This window comes from Acomys russatus, chromosome 10 (genome assembly GCF_903995435.1).
Source record: "Acomys russatus chromosome 10, mAcoRus1.1, whole genome shotgun sequence".
Classification (NCBI taxonomy): Eukaryota; Metazoa; Chordata; class Mammalia; order Rodentia; family Muridae; genus Acomys; species Acomys russatus.
The window spans coordinates 64738760-64756333 of record NC_067146.1 but is presented as its reverse complement, the minus strand read 5'-3'; the positions used below and the strand labels follow the sequence as shown (position 1 = coordinate 64756333).

General features: G+C 39.6%; 1 protein-coding gene across 1 annotated transcript in view; it reads left to right on the top strand.

The window, feature by feature from the left end:
* The window catches only part of LOC127194729 (broad substrate specificity ATP-binding cassette transporter ABCG2), a 101401-nt gene that overhangs the window by 50025 nt on the left and 33802 nt on the right, over positions 1–17574 (top strand). The window contains exon 2 of the mRNA XM_051152295.1: positions 14960–15170. Within this exon, the coding sequence (XP_051008252.1) occupies positions 14974–15170 (197 nt within the window). The 5' untranslated portion in view covers positions 14960–14973. The remainder of the gene's footprint in view (positions 1–14959; positions 15171–17574) is intronic.

Here is a 17574-nt window from a genome sequence, read left to right as displayed (position 1 = left end):
CAGAAGCAATGAGCTACAATCTAGAAGTATAGCTTCTCATGACTAAATCTAGCAGTTCAGTCTTAGTTCACACCAGCCCACTCAATCACCTTCACCTTCAAATCCAAGCTACAAATGGAATTTATTTGGCATGTGTGGAACTGATTTACACTGTGAGTAAGTAGCCACCTTAGGCAGTGGGTTCATTCCAGTACAGATTTTTTTTTTTTTGCTACTTAATTTCTCTAAATATACATTATATCTTGAATTCCAGGTACATATGCAGATCTCCCCCGCCCCAGGAGAATGTGCTCAGTCTTCTTCCGGTTCCCCCATGGAAACAGAGTTGTTATCCCCATGGGTCATAAATAGTTACCACTAACAACTGCTTTATTCTAAGAGATTGCCCAAGTGCCTTGTGTTTTCAACAAAAGACAATTGCTACTATTCCCTTCATTCTTTCACTACAAATGTGAAAAGATACCACAGACTGCCAGGTTTGACCCTTCTTCATAGGTCACAGGTATTCCCCGAAGCTTGGGTTATAGGAGGGACTTCATCTCAGCTTCGACTAATTATAAACTATGAGTCTCAAGACATTTTTCGTGTTTCTTAAAATAAAATAATACATTACAAAAATGTCAATCACCTAGACTGAGTTCTACAGATTTGGGTTTAAAATATCTTCAAGACCGAAGATTACACTTTCAATATCAACACTGAAAATGTTGTTCATTTTCTTATTTGTCCTAATTTTGAAGAATTTGTTGACTTGCTACCAAGTTGAAGATAAACAGCACAGCAATCTAGTCCAGAGCAGTTGGTGGTGCCTTGCACAACTAACACAGCTGAGGGAGCTAATCATCTAATCTTAGCGCAGTGCTGTAGCACTGGTCACTTGATTTCACTTGCTTTTGCCTTTCCAGTGTTTTTTTTTTTTTTTAAATCAGGGATTCATCTTAATTTCCCACATTATAGTTGACTGTTATCTATTTAGTTTCTTCCAACATATATAACAGTTTCAAATATATAAAGATAGCCTTATTTTGTTCATGATCTTGTGTATAGTGCATCTCCTGTATATTTGATACTTTTTCTTTATTTTTAAATTTTTTAATCAATTTATTCATATTACATCTCAATTGTTATCCCATCCCTTGTATCCTCCCGTTCCTCCCTCCCTCCCGCTCTCACCCTATTCCCCTCCCCTATGTCTGTGACTGAGGGAGACCTCCTCCCCCTGTATATGATCATAGGGTATCAAGTCTCTTCTTGGTAGCCTGCTATCCTTCCTCTGAGTGCCACCAGGCCTCCCCATCAAGGGGATGTGGTCAAATATGGGGCACCAGAGTTCGTGTGAAAGTCAGTCCCTGCTCTCCACTCAACTGTGGAGAATGTCCTGTCCATTAGCTAGATCATATTTGATACTTTTTCATGACTGGGGTGATAATGTGTTTTGGGGAAACAATATCACGAAAGTAATGTACCTATCTAAGTACATCCTGTCAGTATTCTGGTGCGTGAGAAGCTCATCTGTCTTCTCACTGATGAGCATCACCTTGATGATTCACTTTTGCCTTTGTGAATGAGGTGTGTCTTAGGAGATATACTTGTACTGTGTACATCCTGTTTCTCTTTAAACTGTTGTTCAGTGATTTTTGTCACCTGCTTGTGCAATATGTTGTACTTTATAATTGTTTTAATGATATATTTTAAAGAAGTTTCAGTCTTGTATTTCTAATTTTTTTTCTCTTTGGAACAATTAGCTGTACCTTCCTACACTTATCTAACTATTTGTGTCGGTACTGACTCATGGTATTTTATTATTCTTTGGGTCACAACCCAATGTTATCCCTATTTTATTTGTTGCTGAAATTGTCTCAGCTTTTGACACAGGGTTGATAGTGATATATTATTTATATCCCACTACCATCACTTTTTAGATCATTTCCTTTTTCTATAGTATCACAAACATAGGCTCATTGTCAAACTTGGCACTCAGGTTATGGTTATATAGAATGATATGAAAACTCAACTTATTTTCCTTACCAGCTGTCCTCTGAGCCTCTGCTTTATGCTGTGCATAGAATCCAGAGCCTTGTGCATCTGTGCATGCCAGTAGACACCCTCTTAGTACATGTGATTTCCACCTACACTACTACTACACTTAGCTTCTTACACAGGTAAGACCTGATTATTGTCCTAAATGTGGAGTCTTTCCTTTTATGAGAAAGAGATAAAATTGGCAAGATTTATGTGTTTAAGTGAATGGCCAGTTTTTACAAATCAAATATTTACGTTATAAGTATTATAATATAAACACTGGATTCACACTAGCTTCTGTTTATTAGGCTATGGTAAGGAACCAGGAATATTTTATTAGCTTAGTAGCTTCATCAAGCCCGAATGTTTGTGAGAGGAAGTTGTGTAGAGCCTCTGAAATTTTCAGTGTCCTTGCATCAATTGTGAAGCCTTTCCTTTTTAGTGTTATCTTTGGGCAAGACTTTAAACTTGCTTCTTCCTTCTCAAAATAAACAAAAGTCCTTAGAAATATTTTTCTTTCCTCTGCTTTTTTGAAGTTCAGAACACAATGTAATATGCACAGAATTTGAGACATTCTCACTCTATGGTTTTTTTAAAGCATTGGTTGAATTTATGGTGGTGAAGTGTTCAGTTACATTTCAAATAAATGTTGATGCTATTCCTGTTAGCAGTGGTGCAACAGTGCAGGGATGCGTTGCAGAGGGCACAGATTTCAGAAAGCACTAGAAACCAGAATTGTTAAACATGCAGATTTTCTTCTTCAGAGGAAGGAGATGGCCCCTGTTTACCTGGAAGGCTGGAGTGGGTGCTGTCTGACAGCCTGGTGCCTTTTACTATTCTATGGAGCCAGCCTTCAATGGAATCCCCCGATATCCCAAGCAATCCTCTCAGTCAGTAGAACTATCTTCATGTTATGTAAATCTTTGCTCTCTAGGCCCTTATCCAGAACACTGTTTATTACTTAATGTAACTCATTCTGTGGTAAAGGTCACAGGTGCTTTGCCAAAGAGATGCACTTTGAACTGCTCTCTGTGTAGCTGATGCTTGGCCTTAAACGTCTGTGGGCCACCATCTCTAGCTCAGAAATACAACTTTTAGAAATTGTGCTTTTATGGAAACTTTAGTACATTTATTATTACTTAATTTGTGTGTGTGTGTGTGTGTGTGTGTGTGTGTGTGTGTGTGTGTGTGTGTGTGTGTGTGTCCCCAGAGAATGAACTTGGGCATTTGGCTTGGTGACAAGTGCACTTTGCTGGCTGAGCCTGACTTCTAGAAATTGTAAGTTTGCAATATAATCTAAAGAATTACAAATATGAGCAGGAATCTTGCATTTACAGATATGTAATGAGAGATAGCTGAAGGTAAAGAACTTAGAAGGTAAAGAAAGTTCTAGTACTTTGACCTGATCTAAGTTGTTAAAGCTGTAACTTAATTTTTATTCATAATTGGTGACCTTGCACACTGGTAAGGAGAGCTTTAGGAGATGATTTGAAGGGTTATAGCTATCTAACGTGATCTTCTTTTTTTTTCTTTCTTCTTTTGGTATTTGGAATACTGACCAAAATAGTATGAAACTTTCTTTAGTAATAAATATGGTGCCTCATAAAGTTTAATAGTTTCTCTTTAGAGATCAGGCCTAACTCTTTGTGATTCACCTCATTTTGTTTTACGTGAGGAAAAAGATTGACTTCAGCAAATACTAGACAGTTGTGAAAACAGAAGTATTTTCTTTAGGCTCTACCAACTTTGCTTAAGTTGCAGATTTGTTACTTTCCGCTGGAAGAATCTAGCAGTTAACTAGGTGATTCCTACTTTAAATTTTATTTTACGCACTTGATAATGTTGAAAGAAGTGTGATACAAAAAATTTCAAACATCTGTGTGTATGTGCATGCATGTGTGAACATGTGTATGCATGTGTGAGCATGTGCATGCATGTGTGAGCATGTGTATGCATGTGTGAGCATGTGCATGCATGTGTGAGCATGTGCATGCATGTGTGAGCATGTGCATGCATGTGTGAGCATGTGCATGCGTGTGTGAACATGTACATGCATGTGTGAACATCACAGTGAGCATGGGGAGGTCAAATGGAGTTGGTTCTTTCCCAGAAACATGTGGGTTCTGGGGATCAATCTTAGGCAGCAGCTACCCTGTTTTCTACTGTTTAGAAACTCAAGAATGAATTGATTTGGTATAACATATAGAAAAATCTTATGGCTTTATAAAATCGTTTACAAATATTCAATAATAAAATATTTCCTAAAACAAGAAACAATATAGACTTGTATTATCCAGTTGAATATTGTATGTAGACATTGAATTGAAGTCAAGTAAGTCTGAACTTGTCAGTCACACTCTCTATTTCAGATGCTACACGTGCACCAGGTGAGTGTGTCTGGTGGACAGTGTTTGATTCTCCCGTACAGAATCTGTCTCCTGGTTGTTTCTGAGGGAAGGAGAATGATGCACAGGCAGTTTTTAAAATTAAAAATAGATTTTAAAACATACAATATGTTCTGATTATAGTTTCATCTCACACAACTGCTACCTATCCACCTACCCAGATCCACAATCGTTCTTTCTCTTATTAGATACTAATGGACATCTAAAGAATAATAATAATAATAATAATAATAATAATAAGATAAAGTTGGATAATATGAAAAAAATCAGAATAGGGCAAAACCAGCAAACACAAGAAACAGAGCCAAAGGAAAAACTCAAGAAACACAAATAGACACACACATTTACACATGCAAAAATCCCATAAAAACACAAAACTGGAAACCGTAATATACACAAAAAGGGCCTGTAAGGTTTAAAAAAAAATCACTCATAAACCATTCTGAGACAAATAACCTCCAAAAATGCCATTGAGTTCATTTTCTGTTGGGCATCTACTACTGGGCACAGGGCCTGGCCTTAAAAGTGGTTTGTACCACAGTGAGACTAAGTTTTCCTTTGTGACCAGTTATGTATAGGAGGCAGCTGCTGGGTTAGGATGGGGCGTGGCCACTGTCCCTCTCAGCTCTGAGGCACAGGTAGCTTTTAAACTGATTTTCTTGTGTTTAGCTGCAACACTAAAGACAAATTAAAGACTTCTGTTTGTGGGGTCTTTTATGTATCGAGAATCAGGTTTTTGGTAAGTCATTTCATATATAATTTGCTGGCTCACAGCTGCTAATTTTAGCTTTGGCCAGCATGTGCCAGTAGCTGGTGCTCCCTGATCTTAGTGTAAGACATGGCATCACGACTCAGCCCCGGAACGTCACTGCCTACGGTATAGACAAGGAAAAACTCTTTTCCTTTCTCTGGTTGACTATCTGGAGACATGTGAACTGAATCGAGAAGAACCAGACTAATAAGGGAAATGAAGGCTGCACATTGATAGAAAACTATAAATCAAAGTGCAAGGATGGAGTTGGGGCCTATTTATTTACCTGTTTATTATTTGAGACAGGGTCTCACCATGCCCAACCTGGCCTTGAATTCCTGAAATCCTGCTGCCTAAGCCTGCTGAGTGCTAGATCACAGACCCATGCTTCACCTTTCCTGGCCACCATTTTCATTGTGAAATGGCAGATGAGGAGGGACCGTTATAAGGAGGGAAACACTTTAATATAATTAGGTCTTGGGCCTACACAATGTTTTGGTGCATAAAACCATTTGTCCTCATGCTTGAAAACCTGAGTACAATTCCCATGCCCCACATGGTGGAAGGAGAGAACTGACTCCCAGAAGCTATTCTTTGGCCTCCCACATGAGTGGGTGTGCGTGCACACATGTACAGTATATATCGAGGTAGTTCTGTGACAGTGTGTGCAATTGGAGTGGACATCCCCAACTGAGTCTCTAGAAAGGATTTAGGAACAAACTTCTTTTTGGAGGCTTTTCTTTCAGGCAGATAAGGGAGTGGGGGAATTTGAATGTCTTAGGCTCAAAGTTATAATCTTCTTCCTTACTCTGGCCTTAGGACTTAATTCCCCATGAATGTATGTGGGCCTTTCCTGTATACTCTATCCCATTTGACAATCTATTTTATATCTGCTGAGTGTTTGCCAAGGCATTTCATTGATTGAGAATCCTAAACAGAGTAAGTTGGTCAGATCGTCTAACTGGAAGGAGTGAGCTGTCAAGATAGGAGTGAAAGAAAAATGTCTTTATTCTCATATTGGTAACTTGGTACAGTGCTTGACTGGGTCGGTGAGGAAGGCAAGAAGATCACATAGATGAAAGAAGAATTAGAGAGAGAGAGAGAGAGAGAGAGAGAGAGAGAGAGAGAGAGAGAGAGAGAGATAGGAAGGGAGGGGGGGAGAATGTTTCTCCTATGAACTATGAAATTGTTCTAGGTACCAAGGCATTAAACTTTAAAACTGAGTTCATTGATAATTCTGTGCAAAACAGCTCTTATTTGTACGATCTATTCATTAAATCTAGAGCTGTTGCATAGGCTTCCAGAAAACACCACACCAAAATATAGTTCTTATAGTATTTGAATTGATTATAAGCCTGTTACAAGTCTGTGGATAGTGGTGAAAAATCAATACTTTCCCTACAACTACATATGGAGAGTGTAGATGGATGTAGATGGATATTTTTGTAGGGCAAGTTTACATTTATAAAAGCAGTTTCTATTTTGGTAGGTGTTTGTCTATTACAGGTGGTTCTTGGAAATATAGCTTTTACCTGCTTTAGTTCCTCCGCTTCGCTTCCCAAACTGACAACCAGAAGCCTGAACTCTTCCCTTTAACCCAAGGAGAGAGAAAGTCCTCAACCATCTGGCCCCTCTTAGAGTATCAGTGGCTTGTGTGTGAAATTTCTATGCAGAGTAAATCAAGCCTTAAAGCCTTAAACTTTTCCCACTCAGCCCTATTTTATCCGAGAGACTTTTTCATGTAAAACCTGGTAGGGAATGTGGCTGTACATGTATGCAAATAAACATTTACTGATAATAAGACATTAATAAGCTATTTTTTAATATTATAGATTTTTTGAGAATTTCATACAGCAGTGCTGTGCATTGTTTCCACTCCTGTTTCTCCGCCTCCAGCTCCTTTGTGTTCCCTCCCCCTCAAATTATTATCTTCTTTAATTGTGTGTGTGTGTGTGTGTGTGTGTGTGTGTGTGTGTGTAAAACCTGCTGAATCCATTGAGTATTGCTGCTATGTATGTGCGTCTAGAGGTGACCACTGCAGATTAGACAACCTATTTCTCAGAGGCCTTTTCCCTTGAGTAAACTGATTCTCCCTCTCTCAGCCGCCATTAATGACCCAGAGTTCTTCATCTAGATGTGGTTGCCTTGTGAGATTTTCCCAATCTACGTTGGCAGGTGTTGTCATATAGATCTTGTTTAGGTTACCATGTGGTCCAGGTTTCATGGGTACGCTTACCTGTCATATATAGAAGACACTATTTCATGTCAGACATCCTAGTGCTCTGACTCTTATAATCCATCTATCCCATCATTTGGCATGATCTCTGGATGTTAGGTCTTCAAGAAAGAAACAATACACACTGTAGAAAGACAGTATCGTCAACAAATGATGTTGGAAATCAGGTTGTCCACATGTAGAAGAATGTGATTAAGCTAGTACCTATTGCCATGCACAAAAATCTGTTCTAAGTGGATGACAGGCACTAATGTGAAACCTGAAATGTTGAAACCACTAGACCAAAAGACAGGCAATACCCTCTAATATATACATGTACGGGAGGACTTTTTTTTTTTTTTTTTTTTTCTTGAGACAGGATTTCTCTGTGTAGCCTTGGCTGTCCTGGACTCGCTTTGTAGACCAGGCTGGCCTCGAACTCAGGTTGATCCACCTGCCTCGGCCTCCCGAGTGCTGGTATTAAAGGTGTGCACCACCATGCCTGGTGAGAGGACTTTCTTAATAAAGGTCCCATTTGCTCAGGACTTCAGGCCAACAATCGACAAATAGGACCCTGAATCACAGACCTTAATGTGAAACCCGAAATGCTGAGTCAGCGAGAAGAGAATAAAGGCAGTCTTCTCCAGGATGCTGGTGAATGCATGGACTTTATGAAAAAGAGTCCATTTTCTCACGAATTAAGGCCAACAGTTGACAGATAAGAAGACCCTATGAAATTTAAAAAGCATTTGTACAGCAAAAGAAACAGTCAGTTGAGTGAAGTAGAATCCCAGTATAGAAAGAATCTTTGTCAGCTGTACTTTTTTTATAAAGGATTAATACCAAGAATATGTAAAGAAGTCCAAAAACAAAAATAAAGGAAGCAACCTAATTAAAAACATGCTATGGAATGAGAATTTTCAAAAGAAAAATGACAAATGACCAAGAAGTAGCTATAGCAGTGTTCAACACCCTTATCAACTGGGGAGAATATAAGTTAGCAGTACTTTAAGATTTCATCTTGCCCTACACAGAATGGCTACTATCAAGAAATGCTGTGGAAAATGTGGGTAAGTGAGATCACTTGATATTGGTGCTATTGCAAAAAGGTGGAAATAATCAATTTCAGAACAATTCTTTGATATACATAGAACATTATCATTTCTCATATATACATAAGCATATTTGCACATGTAATGGGATAGATGTACTTGTTTATTTTCACACAAATTAAATGTTATCTGGGACGTTCAATGCTTTGACTTTGTAACCCTCGGTGCTGTGAATGGCGCTTTACATAGACATATACAAAATAGCAGTCACATGCTCATGGCTACTTCATAAATTGTTGCAAATTCTGTTATAATCTCAAGCCAAAATTCATGTAATGATTTTTTTTTAAATTAAGATCAAGTCAACACCTCAAACAGCATTTTAAAAAGTCAAACATTTTAAGACAAAGATATATTTAACAGAAGATATCTTAACTAGATATTTGAGGAATAATGATATGAAAACATGGCTTTATTTTATATAATGAAACCATTATGCTTCTTCTTCTTCTTCTTAAGATTCATTTATTTTTATTTCATGTATGTGGGTATTTTTTTTTTTCGAGACAGGGTTTCTCTGCGTAGCCTTGGCCGTCCTGGACTCACTTTGTAGACCAGGCTGGCCTCGAACTCACAGCAATCTACCTGCCTCTGCCTCCCGAGTGCTGGGATTAAAGGCGTGCGCCACCACGCCCAGCGTATGTGGGTATTTTTGTACCATAGGTGTGTATTTGTTGCTTCAGGACACCAGAAGAGTGTGTTACATCCCCTGGAACTAGAGTTACAGATAATTGTGAGCCTCTGTATGGGTGCTGGGAATCAAACTCATGTCTTCTGGAAGAGTAACAAGTACTTTTAACCTATAGGACATCTTTCCAGTTCACCTTTATGTTTCTTTCCGAGTAGAAAATGTTGCGCAGTAGTAAAATTGCACATTTTTTGCAATTCATAACACATAATAGTCAAATCTCAGACAAAGTATTTCAGGTATCACTTATTGCTGTTGTATGGTGGCATATGCAATGCCGAGGGCACACATTATATGATGAGACATGGGTGAGCTCTGCCAGAAAAACCATAATTTCATCGTGTGTTTGATTTTAAAACTGTATTTACTTTTGATCATTTATTCAGATACTTTTTACAGTTGCCACCTTTTCTGTGACCCCCACCCCCCTCATTTAGTTCCAGGGCTATATATGGAGCTGAGACCCATAGTAGGAGATACGCGCAAATAATAAACCCTTTTCTCTTGTTAACTGGGTCTTTAGTTTGTTGTTTTATACAGACCCATGTTCATATGTGTGCTTACACACATGCAGGTATATGTGTGGAGCCCAAAGGTCGATGTTGGATCTTGCTCAATTGTTCTTAGATTTTGAGACCGAGTCTTTCACAGAACTTGGAGTTTGCTGATTTGGCTAGACTGTCTGGCTGGAAAGCCCTGGGGGTCCTCCTGTCTCCACCCCTAACACTGAGTTATAGGCATCCCTGACATTCTTACACAGTTGGTGGGAACTGAACTCAGCTCCTCATGAGTTAACAGCAAACACTTTACTCACTGAGCTGTATCCACAGTTCTCGTTTGGTTTGCCCACTTTTGCCAGTTTTTTTTTTTTTTTTTTATTTGCCCACTTTTGCAGTTATTTTGTGTGTGTGTGTGTGTGTGTGTGTGTGTGTGTGTGTGTGTGTGTGTGTGTGTGTATCACAATACACCTGTGAAGGTCAGAGAACAACTTGTAGTAGGTGGTAGTTCTTTCCTTCTTCCGTGTGGGATGAGGGTATTGAACTCAGATTTCCAAGCTTGCGGCAAGTATACTTACCCACCGGAGCATCTTCCCGGCCCATTTTGCTTTTTTAAAAGTCTCAGAATGTTTATGCTGAAGCTCTACCACTGAATCACATCCTCAGCCTATTGTAGGGTTTAGTTCCTGAATTTTAGCAACAGGGAGAAGTGCGGGGAAAGGATTTTACTTTTCCTAAAACAGCATTTAAGAAAACCTAAGGCAGAGGTGTGGGTACTGGGGGAGGGGGTTGTGGCTCCATGGTTAAGAGCACGCATTTCCCCTTCAGGAGACCTTCCCAGCACCCATATGACCGTTCATAACCACTTATAACTCCGGTTCTAGGGGATCCTGCACCATTTACTGTCTGTTTCTGGTACTAGATGCTTATGTGGTACACAGAATTTACAAGCCAACTGTCACACACAAAATAAAATAAAGGTTGAAGAAAACTTAAGGAACCAGAGAGCTGGCTTAGCAGGTTAAATATAGTTGCTGCTGTCCTGGAAGACCTAAGTTTGGTTCCTGGCACCCATCTTGGGCAGCTTGACCACCTTTAACTCCAGCTCCAGAGGATCCAGTGCCTACTTTTTGCCTCTTTGGGCACCTACACACAAATGGCATGCACAGAGGGTGACATATAAAAGGTTAAAATCTTTTTAAAAAATAATTTATTTAGATTACATCCTGATTGTTCTCCCCTCACTTGTATCTTCCTGTCCCCTACCCCACTACGCCCTTTTGCCCTATTCCCCGCCCTTAGACCTCTGACAGAAGGGAACTAACTTCCGCATCATATGATCACAGCCTACTAGGTCTCATCTCATGTGGACAATCTGCTTCCTCTTCTTCTGAGTGCCTCTACGCATCCCCACCAAGGGGAAGTGGTCAAATTGAGGGCACCACAGTTCATGTCAGAGGCAATCCCCACTCTCCCCACAGCTGAGGAGAACGAGCTGTCCATTGGCTAGATCTCAACAGGGGGTCTAGGTTTATTGCTTGCATTGACCTTGGTTGGTACAGCAGTTTGTGTAGGACCCCCTGGGTCCAGATCCTCCAGCCTTGGTTGTTTTCTTGTGGGGCCCAGGGACCCTCTGTATCCCCATTCTTCCACACCAATCTCACCTCGAGTACAGTACCAAGTCCCAGTATCTGTCCCGATTCCCTGATGAGTGGAGACTCTCGGAGGACATGCTCCACCACACAACAAGGACATTTGCTTAACTATGTTCATGGCAACATTATTTGTAATAGTCCAAATATGGAAACAGCCTAGATGTCCCTCAACCAAAGAATCAATAAAGAAACTGTTATCTATTTACACAGTGGAATACTACTCAGCTATTAAAAACAAGGAAATCTTGAAATTTGCACGCACATGGATCGAACTAGAAATGATCCTGAGTGAGATAACCCAGACCCAGAAAGACATGCATGGCACATACTCACTTATATGTGGATATTAGCCCAATGTGGATGTCCTCTAAAATGTTAAAATCTTAAAGAAAATAAAAGCTCAAGGGAAATATATTTTTTGCAAAAGTACTAAAGAGGACAAGGCAGTGGCCATCTAGGAGGGTGTTCTTTGTGTTTAGTTGGTTTTAGAAAAAGTTCATGTCTCTGAGCCCAAGAACCTAAACTCCTTTCAGGTAATACTCATTTCACCCCACACCCTTTTGCAAGAATATCTACCTTAGTTTTCTATGCTAACTGGACCTTATTTCTGCACATAATTCCTAAGCTTTTCCCAGCATTCGCCATATAAGACCACAATTAGTATTATGAGCCTCTGGCACATTTATTGAATATGTATATGATCTTAGTCACAGTTTCTATTGCTGTGATAAAACCCCATGACCAAGAGCAAGTTGCCGGGGAGATTAATTTTCCTTTACAGCTTATAAATACAGCCCTGAGGGAATCCAGGGTAAGAACCTGCAGGCTGTAACTGAAGCAGCATCCACAGAGAAGTGTAGCATCTCCAGGCTTGCTCAGTTTTCTTTCTTATACATCTCAGAAAAGAGGAGCCCCTGCCTTCCCATACACTCTAGCTCATCAAGCTGTATCAGGAATGAGTGTATCCTCCTCCCTTGTGGCCTGGCAAGGTAGTCCTGCCAAGGGAGAGTAATCGAAAAGCTGGCAAGAGAGTCCATGTCAGAGAGAGCCCCCACTCTCACTACTAGAGGACCCACATGAAGCCTGAGCTGTGTAGGGGACCTATGTCCAGTCCAGGCAAGGCCATTGTTTGGTGTTGCAGTCTTATCAAGCCCCTCTGGGCCCTGGTCAGGTGGCTCTGTTGGTCTTCTTGTGAGGCTCTTGTCACCTCCAGGTCCTTTTCTCCTTCCCCTCACTTTTCCACAAGGCCCCCTATGCAGAAGACCTGGGATAGAGAAATGAGAAAATTCCTCTCGATGGGTGGTTCTCTGGAAGCCAGGAAACAAGAAGGTGGGATGCTGAATTTTGTCACAGGAAAGTCTGCATATGGTTTGATTTGTTTTCCTTTGTGTTAAAAAAAAAAAAAGTGCCAATCTACTAAGCAGTACACATGACAGGAAGGTGCCACCACAAGGAAAGATTACTGTGACTGTAGGAGTGGTGGACACTTTTATGAGTCGTCTCAGTTAACGAGAGATTACTTGTTGTGGTATGGTATGGGAGTTTTATACCTTCTTTGATATTAATCCTGAGTGGACTTTTTTGTTTCAACTTAGGGTAATGCATTTTCCTATGAGAACTCTAGAATTTGTTCCTGTTATCCCTCCCTTCATCTACGTCTTCCTCACCTCTGCTGAGCGATATTCCAGAGTTAGACCTGTCTAATGCACTGCGCTATAATTCTTGAGAGAGTCTGTAGAACTCCTTAGGAATTATGTGGCTGCTCAGCAGTGAGGATGCAAGACACAGCCTAGCTACGGGGACAACAACCAACTCCACACACTTCTAACGCCCTTACTAGTCTATCGGTTCTAGATCACCGTCTGCTGGCATGGGTGATCTTTCTTTGGTTCTTCAGCTCCAATTGTAGCCTTTTATTAGTGAAAATTTTTTTTAAAAATCTCATTTTCATCTTGAGCCAATGACTAATTTAAGTCCAGTGATATGTTCTTGATTCTTACTGTGTTTTGGGAGGATACAAAGTGGCCATTGTGGCTGGTCACAGTGAAGTTGTCAGTAGGAAACTTGACTGGAGACATACATAACTTGTTTTCTGAAGATGTGGAGATATTTAACAAAATATTTACAGTAAAGCTCCTACCTCACTTGTGCCTTTTTTTTTTTTTTTTTGATTGCCCCACGAGACAAGAACTTTGGCTAGTTGCTATGGTTCCTTGTACTACTGCATTAAAAAAATAAAGTAGTAAATGCCAAGTTTAGGACATAAAAATTATTCAGAAATTTATGAGTTTTGCCCATTTTGCCTAGGCACACCTTTGAATTCCTTTGTATGTATCCTGCCTGTTGCTTTTCGAACTTCATTCTGAGACTTGAAACTCTCATCTATTTGGGAGAATACTGCCCAGAATTTCTTAAACATTGGTTCTACTCTATTCCCCCTTCCCAGGCCTCTAGTTACAGGTATGAGAGATTATATTAATCCTCTCTCCCTCCTTTTTTTAAAAAATGAAGTTCTCCTTAAGTTTGGAGGCTCTCTTTCATCCATGGAGGCACTTCTCCCCCCCCCCCCCCCCCCCGTTTTCAAAATTTAATCCTATATGTTTCCTGCATAAGTTTCATATAAACCAAAATCCTAGGAAGGAGGGGACAGAAATTAAGGACCTCCAGCCCCCTGAGCCCTTTCTCTCCTGTGTCTGCACATATAAATCTCACACACAGGAAACATAACTCATGAAAAATAGGCAAGAGAAAGCTCTTCACAGATGGATGACATTTAAACATTAAAACTAATTTGCTGAATGTGACATGTTAAGTCTAGTTCATAAGCTCAGATTACCTTATGTTCTTGGTCTAATCAGATTTGTAAGGGGTTTTTTTTTTTTAATAGTGTTCATTGTGAAGCATTTTAAACTTGATCTGTAAATTTAATTCTCAGGGTTTAAAGTTCTGAATTAGTTAATTACTCATTTGAAGTAGTTAATACGTTTTATACTTATTTGATTCTAAAATTTAAATATATTTCCCTGTTAAGGTTTTGTCATTGGAGACAGTTTGGGAGTTTATCTTCTTGAAGGGGAAAATAGACAGAGGTGTACAATCTGGCAATCAGAGAATCCTCCTTAGCTAAGCCCATTTTCTAATAGCAATGTCACAAACTCTAAGATCACAAAATGATACGATGAACTGACAGGGTCTTTATCCTGTAGTCTGAATTTAAGTTTTATTATATGCACTTCAAGCTAGACAAGATGAGAACTTTTTCATCTTCAGTTAGTTTTGAGGGCTTTGTGCATTGGTTGATTAATTATGGTCCTGTTTTGTAGACATTTGAGAGCAAATGTGAGCAGAGGACTCAGTTATGGCTCTTCCATGTTACCTGATTGAGGTGGTTCTTAAGCCAGTGATGTGAGAAGAATGGTCATTTGGAATGAATCTACAGATTAACAGAACACTTTAAAAACTTGCTTTAAAAGTACTATAATCTTGGGTTGGAGACATGGCTCAGTGTCGCTAAAGGCTGGGCTCGCAACCAAAAGGAACAGTATTGTTACTGTGCTGTGCTGACGGTCTCTTTTATTCATATTAATAATTTACTGTTGGTTTTCTCTCTGTAGAAGAAATCCTAAAGATGTCTTCCAGTAATGACCACGTTTTAGTACAAATGTCACAGAGAAACACCAACGGCCTTCCTGGAATGAACTCCAATGACTCAAAGACGCTTACAGGAGATGTGCTAAGTTTTTGTAACATCACTTATCGAGTGAAAGTGAAAAGTGGGTTTTTAGTCCGGAAAGCAGTTGAGAAAGAAATACTCTCGGATATCAAGTAAGTGTATGAACTCTTTAAAAGATTGCTTTATTTATCTACAGTGACCTTTACAGAATTTTTATTAACAAGTTGCTGTGAATACTTCACTTCATGTCTTTGTATATGTGTGTGTAGACACATGTTTTTATTTCTTTAGTCTAAACTAGGAAATCCATTACCTGATCTCTTGTTAGGCATATATTTTACTTGCACAAGAACTGTCAAAACTTTTAAAAAATGGTCTCATCCTTTTGAGAAATTGACCATTTTAATATACCATTTTGTTAAGACTGGTAAGTCTTTTCATTAGAGATATAGGTCTGACTTTGCAATTTATGGTGTGTTCATTATAAAGCTGTAATTGTAACCTCATATTTAGTTTTCCAGTTTTTAAAATAGAAGTTCTGCTAATATACTTTTTTATACATGTGTGCGTTTATTTCATCTATTATATTCTAATAGAAATAAAGGAGGTAGAAATGTGGTATAACTTGAAAGTCATTTGATTTTTCAACTATGCCTGTTTTATTAAATGACTTATTTATGGTAAGCTGATTGTAATGGTTCTGAGACTGGGTTGGCCTGAGGCATTGCACTATTACAACTATCCATGGGGCCAAACCTGCTGTCATGCCTCCCTTTTCTTTAATCCTAACTAAGAATAGGAGAGGTCTGCTAACTGCAAAGCTGTTACCTTTTGTACATGCTTAGGTAGAACAGACTTATGAAAAAATGCTACTCTTGTGAAGCATAATAATCTAGGAATTAGGATGTAGTTTAGTGTTAGGTGACTTGTCTGTCATATACAAGGCTGTGGGTTCAGTCCCCAGTACCACACGCAGAGACAGCCTGCCACTTTACTTTTGTATTGGAAGATAAAGAAGGTGATATCACCTGAATAAATACTCTTTGAATAGATTTACAGGACACACTGGGAGGTGGTACTCTGTGTGTACGCATATGTCCTGGTGTGATGTCAAGGATTCAGTTCAGAGCTTCGTACACGTTAGAAGTAGTAGCTCCGTACTCTGAGTGCCATGTGCCCCACACTGCACTATAAGCATGGTGTAGTGGCATGTTAGTAGAAGAGGAATTATATTGCTTGTTATTAGCAAAGAAGGAATTGCCGTAGTATCTGCAAGACTAACAAAATCTAGACAGATCTTGTTTTTTTTTTCCTCGTCTTTATTTGAGTTTTTACACTTAAAATGACAGCCAGGATTAGTATTCTTGCTCACTCATGTCTAGTTTGGGTATGTATGAGAAAGGTCATTCCTGTTTTTGCTTGCAGGGTTTCTGTCCGCTGGCTTCAAACAAGTGGAGTGTGGTACAGAAAAGATTGCGTCCGTTTCCTTATTTTTACTTTCGTTTCCTTATTTTTTCCACCAATTCAGAATGGTGATTATATCCCCAAAAGGGCACATGAGAATCAATTTTTCTTTGGATGTTTGTTTTTTCTTTTCCTGTGTGAGAATAAAACGAGACAAAAATCTGCCTGTCCATGGGAATGCCAGAGATTTTCCTCTTTGGTGTACAATCTTTCTCTTTCACTCACTTTGTCTCTGTATTCACACCTGAGTTCCCTTTCCCAGTGCTGAAGTGGTCTGGAAGCAGTCAACATCACAGTACATGGTGTGTCTTTCAAGTAACTGGGGTGGGGGTGGGGGTGGGGGATTCATTATACTCTTGGGAAGATTATTAAGCAACTTATTTTGAAATAATTTCATAATTAAATTTATAGGAACACAACACTTCAGCCAGGTTCTGTTAGCTCCTCACTGACTTTGATGTTAGTGTCTCTTCTTGTACCCACGGTCAGCGGTGGTTTATGGGATCCTTTTAAACTGGACTCTCCACTTGGCACTCTTGTATCTCCAATTACTCCAGTGCAAGTTTTCTAGAAAGAAGGACCTTCTCTCGTGTAATCGCCCAGTTGACTGGCAGCCTCGTGACAAGGGCAGTTGGGCCTCTGAACATTGTTCACAGTTGACTGGCTGCCACATCCTGTACTGTTATTCTTCAACTTGATCTTTGTTTCATCCAGCCTGATATCAGTTCCATCCTCTTGAGATACTAAATTCGATTACCTGGTAATACTATTGTCAGTGTAGCTATACCGTAATGTCACAATTTGACGCTGTACTTGACTGGTACTATGTGGAAGAGTCTCCTGGCATTCTTCCAGCCCCTATTCCTCACTAAACAGAAACTTGTGAGTTGGAGACTCTGTCATGACTCCTTCTGGGTCCAGCTGCCACTGTGATAGTTGCCTAAGGGGTATTTTCTATGTTCACCATCTCACAGTTTGCATTTCACTTGGGAAAAGCTGTGTCTTTCATTTACTGTTGTGAATGAGAAGTGTGCCCTGCAGGCTCATACATCTGAACACTTAGTCCCGAGTTGACAGTAATGTTTGGAGAGG